This window comes from Pygoscelis adeliae, unplaced genomic scaffold (assembly GCF_000699105.1).
Source record: "Pygoscelis adeliae isolate BGI_AS28 unplaced genomic scaffold, ASM69910v1 Scaffold31, whole genome shotgun sequence".
NCBI classification, from domain to species: domain Eukaryota; kingdom Metazoa; phylum Chordata; class Aves; order Sphenisciformes; family Spheniscidae; genus Pygoscelis; species Pygoscelis adeliae.
In genome coordinates, this window is record NW_008824233.1 from 3144780 (window position 1) to 3158008 (window position 13229).

A 13229-nucleotide genomic window follows, 5' to 3' on the forward strand; every position below is an offset into this window, starting at 1 on the left:
AAACAGGTTTTAAGGACTGACGGCTAAAAGTCGTGGTAATTCAAGCCTAGGACCGTGGGGGAGGAGAGGGAAGGGAAGGGAAGGGGTTTTCGTGTTGTTTGTAGATTACACGTAACTTATAAAATACAAAATGGTTATAGTTTTTCACCCCTTTATTCACTGATCTCGCATTACGTTTTGCGCTCTTCCAGAAATCAAACGGCCCTTTTTTTCTATGAGGAAAAGTGGAATATTTGCACTTACGTAAACATGTAGTTACAGATTCTCATGTGTTTGAGTCTTATTTGTAATCCTAAAAGGAGAATGTTCTAATTTCTGCACTTTGATTCTCTCAATTGTTGTCCAGAGTTTAAATATGTATGACAGGCATTGAATGAGAAACTGTCAGGAGCGAGAAATACAAACTAAAAGCCTAATCGCATGGTTTTTCAAAGTATGTGTTTTGTTTCTAGTGGTAGGAGTTTTTTCCTGCTAAATTCCGTGGCTTAGTGGCCTATTTACCTTTGCAGGGTTCTTGCACAAGTCTCGTGTGAACTTGTTCCCCCCAAGCCAAATCGGCCTACAGAAGGTATACTCTTCTTTAATCTTGAGCTCTCACCGATGGCTGCACCTGGTTTTGAGCCTGGCAGGTATGTAGCTTTCTTAAAAAGACTAAACAAGGATGATATAAGAGCCGCTGTTTTGATACGTGTCAGTGTATAGCATAATCGTACTCAATTCGGGTTAATTTTGTTCTAACAGGCAATCTGAGTTACTGGTGAAACTGAACAGACTAATAGAACGATGCCTGAGAAATTCCAAATGTATAGATACTGAATCTCTCTGTGTTGTTGCCGGTGAAAAGGTATGAAAAACTACTGATTTCAAGTGGTTTTAAACTGAAGGGTACATACAGACTGTTTTTAAGGAGGTCTCTGTCTTGTTTTGGAAACCAGAGAGCTGATTTTAGGTAAATGTAAGAATCCACACATCTGACTTTACAGGTGTTTTTAACTTACGTATCTACATAGGCTTTCTGAAGTAGTTGGGACCCTGCACGCTCGAATATTTCTTTGCAGAATAAAGTTTAAATTGTACTTAAATGTTATGTGTTTTGTCATAACTAACCCAGGCTTAAATCTAGCGCACTGGGTATCTTGGAACATATCGAGATCTTTCATCTTCTTAAGCAAAGACCTGAAGAATATATGCTGTTTCTTTTTTATGGTTCAAAAAATGAAATTGTTTTGAAAAACAATAACTTCTGTAGAATCGCGTCACAAATCACCAGGCAGTTTTGTGTGCTTTGTCTCAGGTTTGGCAAATTCGTCTGGACCTGCACCTGTTAAATCATGACGGTAACATTATCGATGCTGCTAGCATAGCAGGAATTGTAGCTCTGTGTCATTTCCGCAGACCAGATGTGTCTGTGCAAGGAGAGGAAGTAACTGTGGTAAGTTGTACCGGGCCGTAGTAAATGTTGTGGCACTGCAGATAGCTGTTTCTTTCTGTGTAAAAGGGAGAATTAAATGTTCGTGTCAGCAGATAAACTCCAAGATACTTAAGTTTTAGGGTAGATGTGTTGCTATGCAAAACGTGAAAGGATAGTAAGGAAGCCTGCTGAATAGAGAATTGTACCATCCTCAGTTTAGGGGCATATTAATTGTAAAAGATTAAGTATTTTAAAGTATTTTGACCAAATCAAGGGCAAGGCTCTTGAATGTGCTATGTTTACCGATGTAGGTAATCAACAGTAAGAATTGCACAAGAAGAACAAAAAGCATTTTTTCAATATTTAGATGACTAAACATTTGTTAGCCTTTTTTTTCTTTGCTTTTTGTTTCTTTAAATGTCTTTGTACGGTACATAATTTTAAAATGAAATGTGTTTCGTAAATAATTATCTTCTGGGCCAATTCTTTTCAAAGTACACTCCTGAGGAACGTGATCCTGTCCCCTTGAGTATCCACCACATGCCAATTTGTGTCAGTTTTGCCTTCTTCCAGCAAGGGTAAGACTTTTCAGTCTTTTGACAGAAAGAGCTTATTGTCAATTCTGCAGAATTGATTTTAAACATAGAAGAGTCCTAAAAATACTTATATTGACAAGCCAATTTCCTGAAACATTTTACCTGAAGTGAGATGCCGTGGGGAGATACTTGTGTGTTCTGCAGTGTAACTAACCAGCAGCTTTCCACAGATGACGTGGAAAACTTTCTGGGGGGAGTATACCCATAATTACTAACACATAAACCAGTTCCTTTGCTTAATTGTTTTAAGGGTAGTAACTCACCTCAAACTTCTACTGTTGCCTTATATTTGAAAACTCGATTCTAGGACCTATTTATTGGTGGATCCAAGTGAACGCGAGGAACGTGTAATGGATGGCCTCCTCGTAATTGCCATGAATAAACATCGTGAAATTTGTACCATCCAGTCCAGTGGAGGGATTATGCTTGTACAGGATCAGGTAAATCTTCGCCTTGACCAGTCTTTCTCTCGTATATAAACTAGTTCCTGTGCTGTAATCTTGATACGGAAATATCCTTGACATTTGGAAGCTAAGAAATCAGTTACCTGTCTGATTTAATTGGAAAAGATTACGTATTTTTAGTCCTAGCGGAAGAGCATAGTACTGTGTATCGTGCTGAAGAAGAGACATAGAAAAGGCATATTGTTTGGTCAGATATGTGTCTTTTTTTTTTTTCCCTGTGGTTTGGCTGAGGGAGTCTGTAAATTAATTCAGACTGCACTCTCATGAATAGTTACAGGCTGTTGAATTAACCTTTTGCATCAACCTGTAGTGTATCCAGTCCCTCCTACTAAGATGCCATATTTTAAGTGTTTGTGACTCCTATGGCGGTCTACAGTTTTAGTTAAAAACATCTTGCTTTCATGATTGTAAACTGTTGTTGTATGTATAACAAACAGGTTCTGAGATGCAGTAAAATAACAGCTGTTAAGGTTGCAGAAATAACGGAACTAATTCAAAAAGCCTTGGAGAACGACCAGAAAGTTAGGTGAGTGTTTTGGGAAGGAAGGGAAATGGGTATTTTTAAGAAATGCACTAAAAAGTAACGTCAGCCTGTAGTTTGAACAGCAAATGGTTTTCACTTGTATTTGTTCTAAATAGCAAGTATTTGTGTATTTGAACGTGAAAAGAGAAAGCATTTTTAAGTGTGAAACATCCTGAAATAACGTCTGTCACTGAATGACTAGGAAAGAAGGTGGGAAGTTCGGCTTTGCAGAATCTATACCCAACCAAAAGATCACTGCCTTCAAAATGGAAAGCGCTGCTGTTGATACTAACAACGTGGAAGAACAAGCAGAAGAAATCATCACTAAAGCCGACCCTCCTTCAGAAGTGTATCTTTTCTGGTGTATTATTCAGGGGAAAACCAGGCTTCCCGTCCCCTGCATTAGCACTGCTAGAAGCTAAACACGCGTCCAAGATTCCTCACAGCTTAGGTAGCCTTATAGCCTTCAGAGGAAACATCGACATCGTATTCGTTTCGGTTCTAACTGTTTTTAGGTAACTGAATTCCTAGCGTAAAGTGCAAAACCGAGGTCTGAAGTGACTGATTGTTACAGTAGCTGGAGAAGAAGTACTCTCTCTCAACTCCCCTTTAAGGATGTTCTCCCCCGGGGAGAAAAGATACAGCTTAAAAAACAGCTGGTTTGCTCTCAGGATACAAAGAGTTTACCAGCAAACACCAAGATTTTTCTTAACTACTTCAGTTTTGCCAAACCGATATTGCACACCCCCGGGACAGCCCAAATTGGGGAAGGAATAGAGAACTCCTGGGGAGACCTTGAAGAATCCGAGAGGGAAGAAGCAGCGGAAGAGGAAGGTGAAAGTGAGGCTGCTGCTTTTGAATGTCGGGAAATGGAAACTGAGGATACAAGTACGATGAGGGAAACTAAGAAGGGTAAGTATTTATTTAGCTTGATATCGGATATGCTTATTATATCGCTTTAACAGTCTAGAATTACAATGTGAAAGAGGTCCTTAGCGAGAAAGGAGAACCATCGTAGCCACTTCCCACTTGAGTGACGCCCATTTGCTACTTTCACTTCACCTGGTTACTTCTGTTTTCTTCAAAAGAAAACTTGATTTCTGTAGTATGTGGAGGGCTCCGAATTAAGCGCTAGCCACTCTGAATGTTTCTTTTGGAACGCTGTGGCTATTAGTTACAGAAGCTGTTTGTACAAAACTGATCACCAGTTTGTGGTTGGTTGTTGGTTTGTTTGGTTTTTTAGATGAACCTATTGTGCTGTCTGACAGTGAAGAGGAAGAAGTTGTCATTCTGGAACCGCAGGAACTACCAAAGAAAACAAGGTAACCATCACGTGAAATTAAGAGGGGAAAAGAGTTTGTAAGGGGTATTTTCAGGAAGCACAGCATTTAGGCAAGGCCAAGAAAGGTCTCAATTGATCAAGGGGACTACAGAGATAGCCGAGAGCAAGGAAGTTTAAATCTAGGCTAGTTTGCTCCTGTCCTAGGAGGCCAGTCATCCTGGCTGACCTGCAGCTGCGTGAAATGCTTATAGATACTTGACCAACCTTCATCATTCCAAAGGGAGCGATAGCATAAAAGTGGATTTGAATCAGCTGCTCCTTAGAGATGCTGCAGAGATTCTACGCGCTACACTACAGCTAATCTTAAGTTTTATCTCCAAGAAGTGAGATTTATTGCTGTATCCCTGCACTAGCCACGGAACCCCTCGTCGGTGTGCGTAGTACACTTTCTAGAAACCAAGTTTGAACTTTGCACTGAGCATGGTAGACGGTTGCCCTGTTACGGATGATCAGCCTGTGTCCTTTTGAAATAAAACTATTCTTTGGTACGTTCCTTTGATACAAATGTTGTTTGCTCACAGAACACAGACCAGCTCGAAACAAGAAAATACAAGTAAGAAAGCATTTAACAAAAGGAGAAAAAAGAAGAGAGCTGCTCGTTAAAGCCATCATCCCTCCTTCAGAAATGCTGTATAATACATAATTTGGTCTATCATTAATGAACTTATTTTTGTAGATAATTTTGTTTCCTCTCACCCCATATCTGGTCCTGCTTTTATGTATATTTTATAAAACTATTGTTCGCAGCTTTAAATAAAAAAAAATTTGCATGTAAGTGAAATTCCGTGGTTAGCATCCAGCTGCAGCAGAAAACTCACTAGTTCGGCTTGGACTGACTCAAGTCACACAACTCCAATCGCAGAGGTAAGATGCGTAGTTTTCTTAACCAAACAGCCTCTGCCATTACCGAAGTGAGCTGTGTGCAGTCGGAGCTCAGGTGGTAAAAGGAATTACGGCCCTAGTGCCAGGGAAGGCTTCTTTTAATTAGGGGAGCTACTACCACACCTTGGAAGCATTTCAGACCTTGGAATGTTCTGCACAAGAGGAAAGGGGGTGCTTGTGACCAAGACCACCTTGCCCGTGTCGCTCCACATCTTGCCTTTCACCGAAACGGCTTTGTATAAAAATGAACGGAAATGCACGTACCTCACAAAACAGCATAGAACTTCTGCGAAACGTTCATAAGAGAAGCAACTCGTACTTCAGCAATGGAGTTTTTTCTTAAAAAGTTTAATTTAATATTACATGCAACAGACAGGAATGCTTCGTGAACTCTATTCAAAGAATTATGCTCTGAATTTAGAATCGGGGGAAGCGAAGAGACGAGGAGGTTTCCAAAATACCTGACCTAGCCGCTTTGTTCGAAAACCAAGTCAAACTGGAAACATGCACGTATTTACAAGAGCAAAGCAGGACTATTTTACATGTGACCTTAGTATTTCATGACATATGAACAGGAGAGAAGTTACTGTTGCAGTTATTACATTCCCCAAATCAGGTTTAGAATTTAATGTAAAAAAAAAAAAAAAAATTGCTCCCAGCCAAGCAAAGCTTTAATCGAGTCGTGCCTTTCAGAAAGAGACAAACGGAAAACCCCATTCCTCCGGGAACTGAACCAGTGCATTTCCGTAGTGTCAGTTCTTCCAACCCAAAGTCACTGTCGGGAGTGCAAGAACGAGTGAAGATTCAGTTTCTTCTTACTTCCACAGCACCACGAGACCTTAAACTTCTTCAGGAAAAAGAAGAGTATTCTTTGCACTGCTATTTCTCTCTTCTTCACACATAATGTCTCATACCCTACGTTCCTTAGGGGCTTTATTTTGAAAGGACTAGAAGTTAAACCAGATAGGCGAAACAGTAGTACAGTACAACCTGGGATAATCTGTTCAAAGCTTAGTAGCAAGAGCTGGAACCATCCCATATTAACTTCGGAAAAATGAGAAGGCAGAAAAAGATGGTACTTATTGCAGCAGCAAGAGCTGTGGGTGAGGAAGGAGGAACATAGTCATCCTGGGCAGAGATGCCAGCCTATGACACGAGCATTATTTTTAGGCTGTAGAGGAAGTCATATTGGTACGTTGAAAGTAAAGCTCGGGGAGTAAGGGAGACTTTCTCTGTGCTATGGGAACAGTAACAGAACAACTTCCACTGAAAACAGAGCAAGGAGACATTTCATTAAGCAGTAACTTAATACTGTAAGCCACTGTAGTCCTTTCACTTAAGTACTGCTACTTGCTCTTTTCTGGGGAAAATAAGTCGTAAGCTGCCTTTAAATGACTCTTCTTCCAGTGTTCGTATTTCTCAGTGGTCTTGGAAAGTTTCCAGCGTACACCACAAGAAAAGAAGGGGAAGGCAGAACCCGGTTTGTCAGGAAGAGCGCTGCGCTCTATTGCCTTCAAAGACCGATCGCCAGTCAGCATTCTGAGTTGCCCTTCCAAGGTCACAAACTGATGTCGCAACCGTGGCAAAGGCGTTCCTGTATACACAAACTTCCTCTCCGGCAAGGTTAGAGCATTGCCAACACCAAGCACCAGACATGATACACTGCGCGGTTTTTTTTCCCCAACTAGTTTTCGCTTCCCAGTAGCAACCTACTGCAGTTAAGCTAAATACAGGCTATTGGAGAACATGGTAGGCCAATGAAATACAGTTCTTTGTTAAACATTAGAACACGTATAAAAGTCAAAGTGCATCCTAAAAAGCTCAGACTGGCCAAAAAAGGCAGCCTCTGCTGCATACTTTTGTCTTGACCGGATAAGCCACCACCACTTGGCTCGGTCAGTTTTGTAACCGAGTTGGTTCATGGAGGGCTCGGACTGCAGAGCAGGGGCAGGGGCAGAACAGCAAGTTTTTAGTTACTGGGTCGAGACACGCGAGTTGTGTCGCTGTAACACGCGCTTGTCAGCGGGCTGATGATTTCTTTAAAATTTATGTTAAGTAGCCCAGACCATAACAGCTGTTCGGCATCTGTGAAGAATTTATACTGCGACCTGCTGGGTGTCCAGATAACGAGACAGACAGTGTTGAATCAACTTCAGGTTGAAGCGGCACGGGTTTCACAGAGCAGCCCTTGCCAAAAAGCTTTAGAAACGACTGCCAGTTTAAGGTGTTAATACTGCCCCTCGGTGGTTTTAAGGCATTGGCAAGACCGCTAACATCAGATGTAAAAATTGTTTATTAGCCAACCCGGAAGTGGCTTAATTAAACCCACTTCCATGCACTCACTGCTTTACACGCAAAGAACAGCAGGTACAGGGCAGCATCACTCCATTTACACAGGTCGAAGGTAAATGTCCACTTGATCTAATGCCCATTATGTGCTAGTTTGCTCGTGTAACAGTTCTAGAACTAAGGAAAAGTAAGACCAGTTGGGTCTACATTTTTGCTGCATGCCGCAGAGGAAGCCTTTCCAGGCAAGAGGGAGCCTTTCCAGGTAAGAGGGAGGTACAGAACTCGTACCATTCTGCACGTAGCCCACCCGCGCCGGAAGACGTTCCCTCCTCTTGGGGGCACAGAGCAGTTAGTTCACCCTCCTGCAGCCTAATCCCTCCACTGCCCCTAAAGAGGTGCTAGGTAAGCAGGCTGCTGACTGTAATTTTTTTAGTAGATATCGATGGGCTTTCGGGACAGCTGACGCATCAGTGGGAACTCCATGGGTTTAAATTAGTATCAGTTTTGCACTTCGACTAGAAAATACCTATAGCGAGACCATTTTCTACGTCCTGGAAGAGAGAAGTATGAACTGGTGTGCTGGTTTTAGCCGTGCAGTCCCTGCAGCAGAGCGTTCAACCTTTAAACTGATGGAGATCTTGGCAATACATTACATAGCAATCGAGGCTTCCAGTAACTGGCACATCCTAAAGAGTCTCCCAAGAGTGGATGCCAGCAAGGTGTCCTCCTCATAGCTATATCGTTTCTTCCAGTATTATAGCCGTTAAGCCCCATTTTGGATCTATACTAAGTCTCAGTTTAAACTAGACAGTATAAAAATGCTACAAATACTGCTGTGGAGTCCAAGTCATTCTTACTTGGAAAGAGAAAAAGCCCTACTATAATAATGCACTGCTAATATTAATGTTTAGTCTATAATTAGATAAGGAGTCTCAGACTTCACTTGGTCTGCATGGTTAATTCCGGGCTTGAAGAGAACACTTTTATAAAAACCCAGCTAAATATTTTAACAAGATTGCATGTACAAAAGATTTACATTAAAACCACATAAAACTAACTTCATAATTAAGCTTTTCAGAACCTGTATTAATATTCCAAGTGATCACATCTAGAATTTTGAACCATGTTTAAAACTGTACATCATTTTCTTGTAATATACATCTTTTTAAAAGATCAGTCTCTTGATTATTACAATAAGCTTAGTGTCTCTGGTGGGTCAATAAGCGATACTCCATGGTACCTAGAGAGGGGAGAAAAAGACGCAGGATGTCATCTTGCTCAAGTGCTCTCTGCTGTGAAGAACAGCATACGTACTGCAGCGAAGCGCATTTCTCACAAGGCAGAAAACATTTCGGGGCTTGTCAGCTGCCGTGCCGACACAGATTTTTAGGAGCGTTAGGTACCATCTCCTGCCTACCAACTGTAGGAACGTCAAGAAAATTCCTCCAGTTTCTACCTGACGGTTCAGGCAGTGATAGCAGGCCTGGTGGTGAACGTGAAGCATTGCTCAAGAAAAAACATCGTGCAGAAACCTGGGGAGTCGTGTCACCATTTCACTTACATGGCAGATTTGGTTAGCCGAGTCTGCCTGAAGGCTCGGGATACACCCCACCCCGTTAAGCGGTTACGTGCCAGCACAACTCGGGCGTAACATACCAGCTTCTCATAGGTGTCTACAGATACTCACTTTGTACTCTTGTACTTTTCCCTTATGGACTGTTGTGTGTGCTGTGCTGCTTTGAGGTAGGTCTTGTGCAGGTCCACGAGGCAAGGCTTGATGTCTTCGAGGGTGTAGCCTGTTACTTTGCAGAGGGATTCAGGCTGAGGGCAGAGGGAAAGGAAGAGGGACACGTGAACATTTCTGTTTGCTTACGCCGACGGCCACTGGTGTTTTTAGCTTCCTGTTGAAACTGTTGTTCTAGTAGGTTGGCAGAATGTAGCACAAAGTAGTTTAATACTCACTGCTCAGATTTTAGCAGTTCGTGTAAATTTATAGTAATCCTGAAAACTATCACATTCTAAACAAGTATTGCTTGCCTCCAGTGCCTAGGCTTTCTTACCGCCTACTTCCTCATCACAAGGAAGCTGCTTACAGCTTTGAGGAGGATCACCAGAACAGAGCGCATCGCCTCCTTCCAAGAAAAGGTGTCGTCATCGTGTCTCCCCCCCCATTTTTCAAATACCATAGGGAGCAATCCCTGATTAACAGCCTAGGAGCGCGGAGGGGCTGCGACTCCTGCAGCCCAGGCCCCAGCATTCAGAAGTGCGTACGAATGCACTAAACGTGCATAACGGTGCGTGAAGGCTGGAGTTTTAGTGTCACATACCCAAGTTTGTCCAGTGATCGTATAGCCTGCTAGATGAAATGCTGCAGCAGCAATAACCGACGGCAAGTATTTCAGGTAAGGATCAGCATCAATTAGACTCAGCTCCCCAAGGTACTGCAAGGGAAACGAGAGAAAGGGAATCGCCTGCTTCCAAAAGGAAGTAGAAGAGCGTTTAACAGTTGCACTAGAACCCTAATTTAAGCTTCCAATCCTGCCATCAGTTGGAGGAACAGCTTTGACTAGTTGCCACTTTCTCTTTTAGCATCTACCGTCAAACTGTTCCCAACGCGTGCTTTTTCAACGCCGCATTTTACATTTGGAGGTATATAAGATCTAGAGGGAAGAGTGTAGTCTGGTCTGACCTTTGCACAATGAGACAAAGGCTTCTATTCAGGAGCTCCGGTACCTGCCATACAGTTAGGATTTAATACAACTTTAGCCGAAACGTTACCTGTGCTCTGCTTTAGAAATTAGCCTCTGGATTTAGAGTTCACTGCTCGTTGAGGGGAAAACCAAAACAAAAGCCCTTTTTAGCCCAAGTGGGTGGGTAGGTGTTGCAGTTTTAGATAAGAAAGAGGGAAACACATCTAGCAGCAAAAGAAACCCCAAATTAACGTTCATCAATCTCGGCCCGGCTCAAGCATGCACGCTTACTCAGAGCGGGCAAAGTGCCAGCCTGCGATAGGAATGGGGTATCTCGAACAGTACGTGGCAATAGGAGTGTTAGTTTCCAGCGGTGTGGCACCGCTTCCGGAGGAGCCCGGGTCATACTGCACGCGCTACTCTCCAGAACTCGCCCGGAGAGACTACGCATTTAAAAAGAGGAGGAGGCAGGGAAGCCTGGACTGAAGAATCCTTCGCATTTCATTTCTTTTCTACTGGGACTAGGAAACAGAGCTTGTAAAGTGCATTAGTAGTAATAGGACTCTCTAGTTACACGGGCCGAGCTAGTAATCCTTGCTTACCATTGACAGGCTCTCCACTTTAGCGTTTGTCTGCTGATGTAGGAAATACTGCGTGAGGAACTGGTTGATTGTTGGAGCTGCCAAGTCAAACGACAAAACCTTCAAAATTAAGTGCTCCATCCTTAGAACCTGCTTCTTGGTATAGGTGTCATCTGTGATGTAGACAAACTCTGCTACTTCAGGAGGGTAGATTTCTTCAAACTTTCTACCAGGAGAAATAGTTATGAGCAAATCATTGAGTACTAGAAAACCAGAAAACCAGCAACATTTAACGAAAGCCAGCACGCCAACTTAAATTCCGACTCGTGAAGTAGCTGGGCACTGTTACTGAACAAGCTGGCTGCCCTTGGTTCAGTAGCTCTGGAATCAGCAGAATTTGAAATTCCAGACCTACAATAGCCTGGTATTTTAGCACTAAGCAATTTGGGACTCAGAGTTACCGAGATTCCAAAAGAACCCCCTAAACTAATAATCGGTGCAAGCAAAACTTCCTTTTCGCACGCCTTGTGCATATTCCCTCAAATACCGTTTAGGAGCCTGCTGCTACCCCAGCTAGAAATAATGAATCCTCACGTTAAGGCAATCTACAAAGATAGCCTAGAACCCCGCTCGCAGAGTTTTGTACAAACTGCCAAGCTTTTAGGTGGGTAACTCCTGGTTTTTCTTCTAGTGCAAACCGTCCCCCAGTCGGTCTGGCTATAGGCAACAGAAATGTGATAGTCGCACGATTTCCACCAGTACGAGACCAGCAGGTGGAATTTTAAATTAAGCAATTTCACTTACGATGCAAGCAGCATAGCTGCAGTACCCACAAGCTGAAGTTTTCCTCTCAAAACAGACATTGACGAAAGAAACCTATCAATGTAATTTACAGCTAAGTGCAGGGTTTCGTTCTGTAATTTGTATTCTTCTCCAACTTCCACCAGCCAGTCCACAAGAATAGCCCGCATGTTGTTTGTGATATCAGGTTGCTTCTTCATGTAACCCATTTTAGGCTTGCATTTCACCTGTAGGTTTAGATGACAGATAAGATTCAGTTTGGACTAAGCGCCGGCAGGGAAACAAGTGTTTAAGCTCCATTTACCACAGTTCAAACAGATCAGAAGTAAACAGCGGTAAGTCTAGGATCAGTAAGTTGCATTTCCATAATCTTGCTTTCCGGCTTCTGTTCCGCGCGTGGCACAATCAACTTTATCACAAGAAACCAGTCTTGCGTTCACAGCAGCGGACGCAGCATTTTATTCCTCTACGTCTAGCAAGCTTTAGCTTAGTCACTGTAACAGCGGCTAATGTTTAGATGCATTTCTCAACCCCGAATTTCTCCCCCGTAAGCTGTACGCAAACAGAAAAGAGACAGCGGCTCACCTCCATTTCCCGAAGGTACGTGTGGATATCGCTGATATAGTCTGGCACGTTATTAACGTTTGGTTTTTTCTCTTCTGCTTCCAAGGTTATTGAAATATCCATAATACTTGGAGAATCTAAGCAGAAGATAATAGCCACGTTAAAATGGGCACCATCCGACCACTCCCTCGCAGCACGGGGAGCCACCCTATTCTGTAGCACGTCGATGGTGGCTCTCCGGGACTGCTGGGCCTCTTGCCTCCGAGGCAGGCAGAGAGGGCAGACTGTCACTCAACTAGCCTGGGAGTTGAGGAGGCTCTAGGGAAGCCAAAATGTTACTGCAACAAGGAAGCTTCCCCTTCCCCTTCCTCTTCTTCCCCCTAGGAATAAAGGGATGGAAAACTCCTTGGCACTTACGTAGTGCTCAGTGCGTCCTGTGTTACCTCGTTACATAGACGTGAGTCCCGTAGGCTTAGCTACTGCGGCTTAAGACAGGGCTGGGGTACCAGAGCTTTTGGTAGACTGCCGAAGTGGACCGTGATGAAATCGGCCCTCTGATACTCACGCGCGTCTTACAGAAGACGGATCTGACAGCTCCCATTTCTTACGTACTGGGAAGAGCTCACAACCCTTGCACCAGTACAGGGTACTACCGGGGAGAAAAGTCCATGAAGCCTCAGGATCCGCCTGAGTAAAATCCCCTTCTAACTCCGTAGCGGTAGCAAAGGGGGAGGCTTTAAGGGCCGCTCTTCTTGTCTGTAATCTGGCGTCTCTCGTGAGGCACCAATAGTTAAGGTTAAAAGCGTAAAACTACCTACAAAGAGCAGGGGAGAGCGTAGAGGCTCAAGTAATTGACGGCTAGATAGGAAAGCTGTCGTATCCTACTGGCGGGCTCGAGGGAAGCAAATTGGTTTCAGCAACTGAAAAGTTATCTTCCAAGTCAAACCAAACCAGCCTACGCCCCAAACACCTTCAGGATCTGCGGTCCTCCTCCAGCTTGCTCCGGAAATCGTTCCCTAGGTAAGCACCTCGGCACGACCCTGCTCACCTCCCTGCTTTCTGGGGCGAGGGCCCCGCAGACGCGGG

The 13229-nt window shown here is 43.5% G+C and overlaps 2 protein-coding genes across 3 annotated transcripts; one reads left to right on the forward strand and one right to left on the reverse strand.

Moving 5' to 3' along the window:
* Window positions 1-512: 512 nt before the first annotated feature.
* EXOSC9 (exosome component 9) lies at window positions 513-4997 on the forward strand. Of its 2 annotated transcripts, none has more exons than XM_009334923.1 (10): window positions 513-629; window positions 742-844; window positions 1295-1432; window positions 1907-1989; window positions 2315-2447; window positions 2909-2997; window positions 3197-3343; window positions 3716-3906; window positions 4238-4316; window positions 4858-4997. In XM_009334923.1, exons 1-10 carry the CDS (start codon window positions 601-603, stop codon window positions 4937-4939), a joined length of 1074 nt encoding a protein of 357 aa, XP_009333198.1. In that variant the 5' UTR covers window positions 513-600; the 3' UTR covers window positions 4940-4997. The 2 variants fall into 2 exon arrangements, with proteins under 2 accessions (XP_009333198.1, XP_009333199.1); XM_009334924.1 differs by lacking the exon at window positions 4858-4997 and adding an exon at window positions 4557-4647.
* Window positions 4998-8695: 3698 nt separating this feature from the next.
* CCNA2 (cyclin A2) lies at window positions 8696-12744 on the reverse strand. Its single transcript, XM_009334949.1, has 7 exons — window positions 12720-12744; window positions 12165-12280; window positions 11583-11806; window positions 10800-11004; window positions 9835-9948; window positions 9195-9328; window positions 8696-8747 (listed from the first exon to the last, which is right to left on the reverse strand). Exons 1-7 carry the CDS (start codon window positions 12742-12744, stop codon window positions 8696-8698), a joined length of 870 nt encoding a protein of 289 aa, XP_009333224.1.
* Window positions 12745-13229: the final 485 nt, after the last annotated feature.

Excerpts from the sequence above, each read along its gene's own strand:
- EXOSC9 (XM_009334923.1), top strand. The coding sequence starts at position 601 with ATGGCTGCACCTGGTTTTGAGCCTGGCAG. Across the intron at positions 845-1,294 it reads GTGTTGTTGCCGGTGAAAAG|GTTTGGCAAATTCGTCTGGA; the intron begins GTATGAAAAACT and ends GCTTTGTCTCAG. Across the intron at positions 3,907-4,237 it reads GATGAGGGAAACTAAGAAGG|ATGAACCTATTGTGCTGTCT; the intron begins GTAAGTATTTAT and ends TTGGTTTTTTAG.
- CCNA2 (XM_009334949.1), bottom strand. The coding sequence starts at position 12,744 with ATGGGAGCTGTCAGATCCGTCTTCT. Across the intron at positions 12,281-12,719 it reads AGCTGTCAGATCCGTCTTCT|ATTCTCCAAGTATTATGGAT; the intron begins GTAAGACGCGCG and ends TCTTCTGCTTAG. Across the intron at positions 8,748-9,194 it reads GAAAAGTACAAGAGTACAAA|GTACCATGGAGTATCGCTTA; the intron begins GTGAGTATCTGT and ends TCCCCTCTCTAG.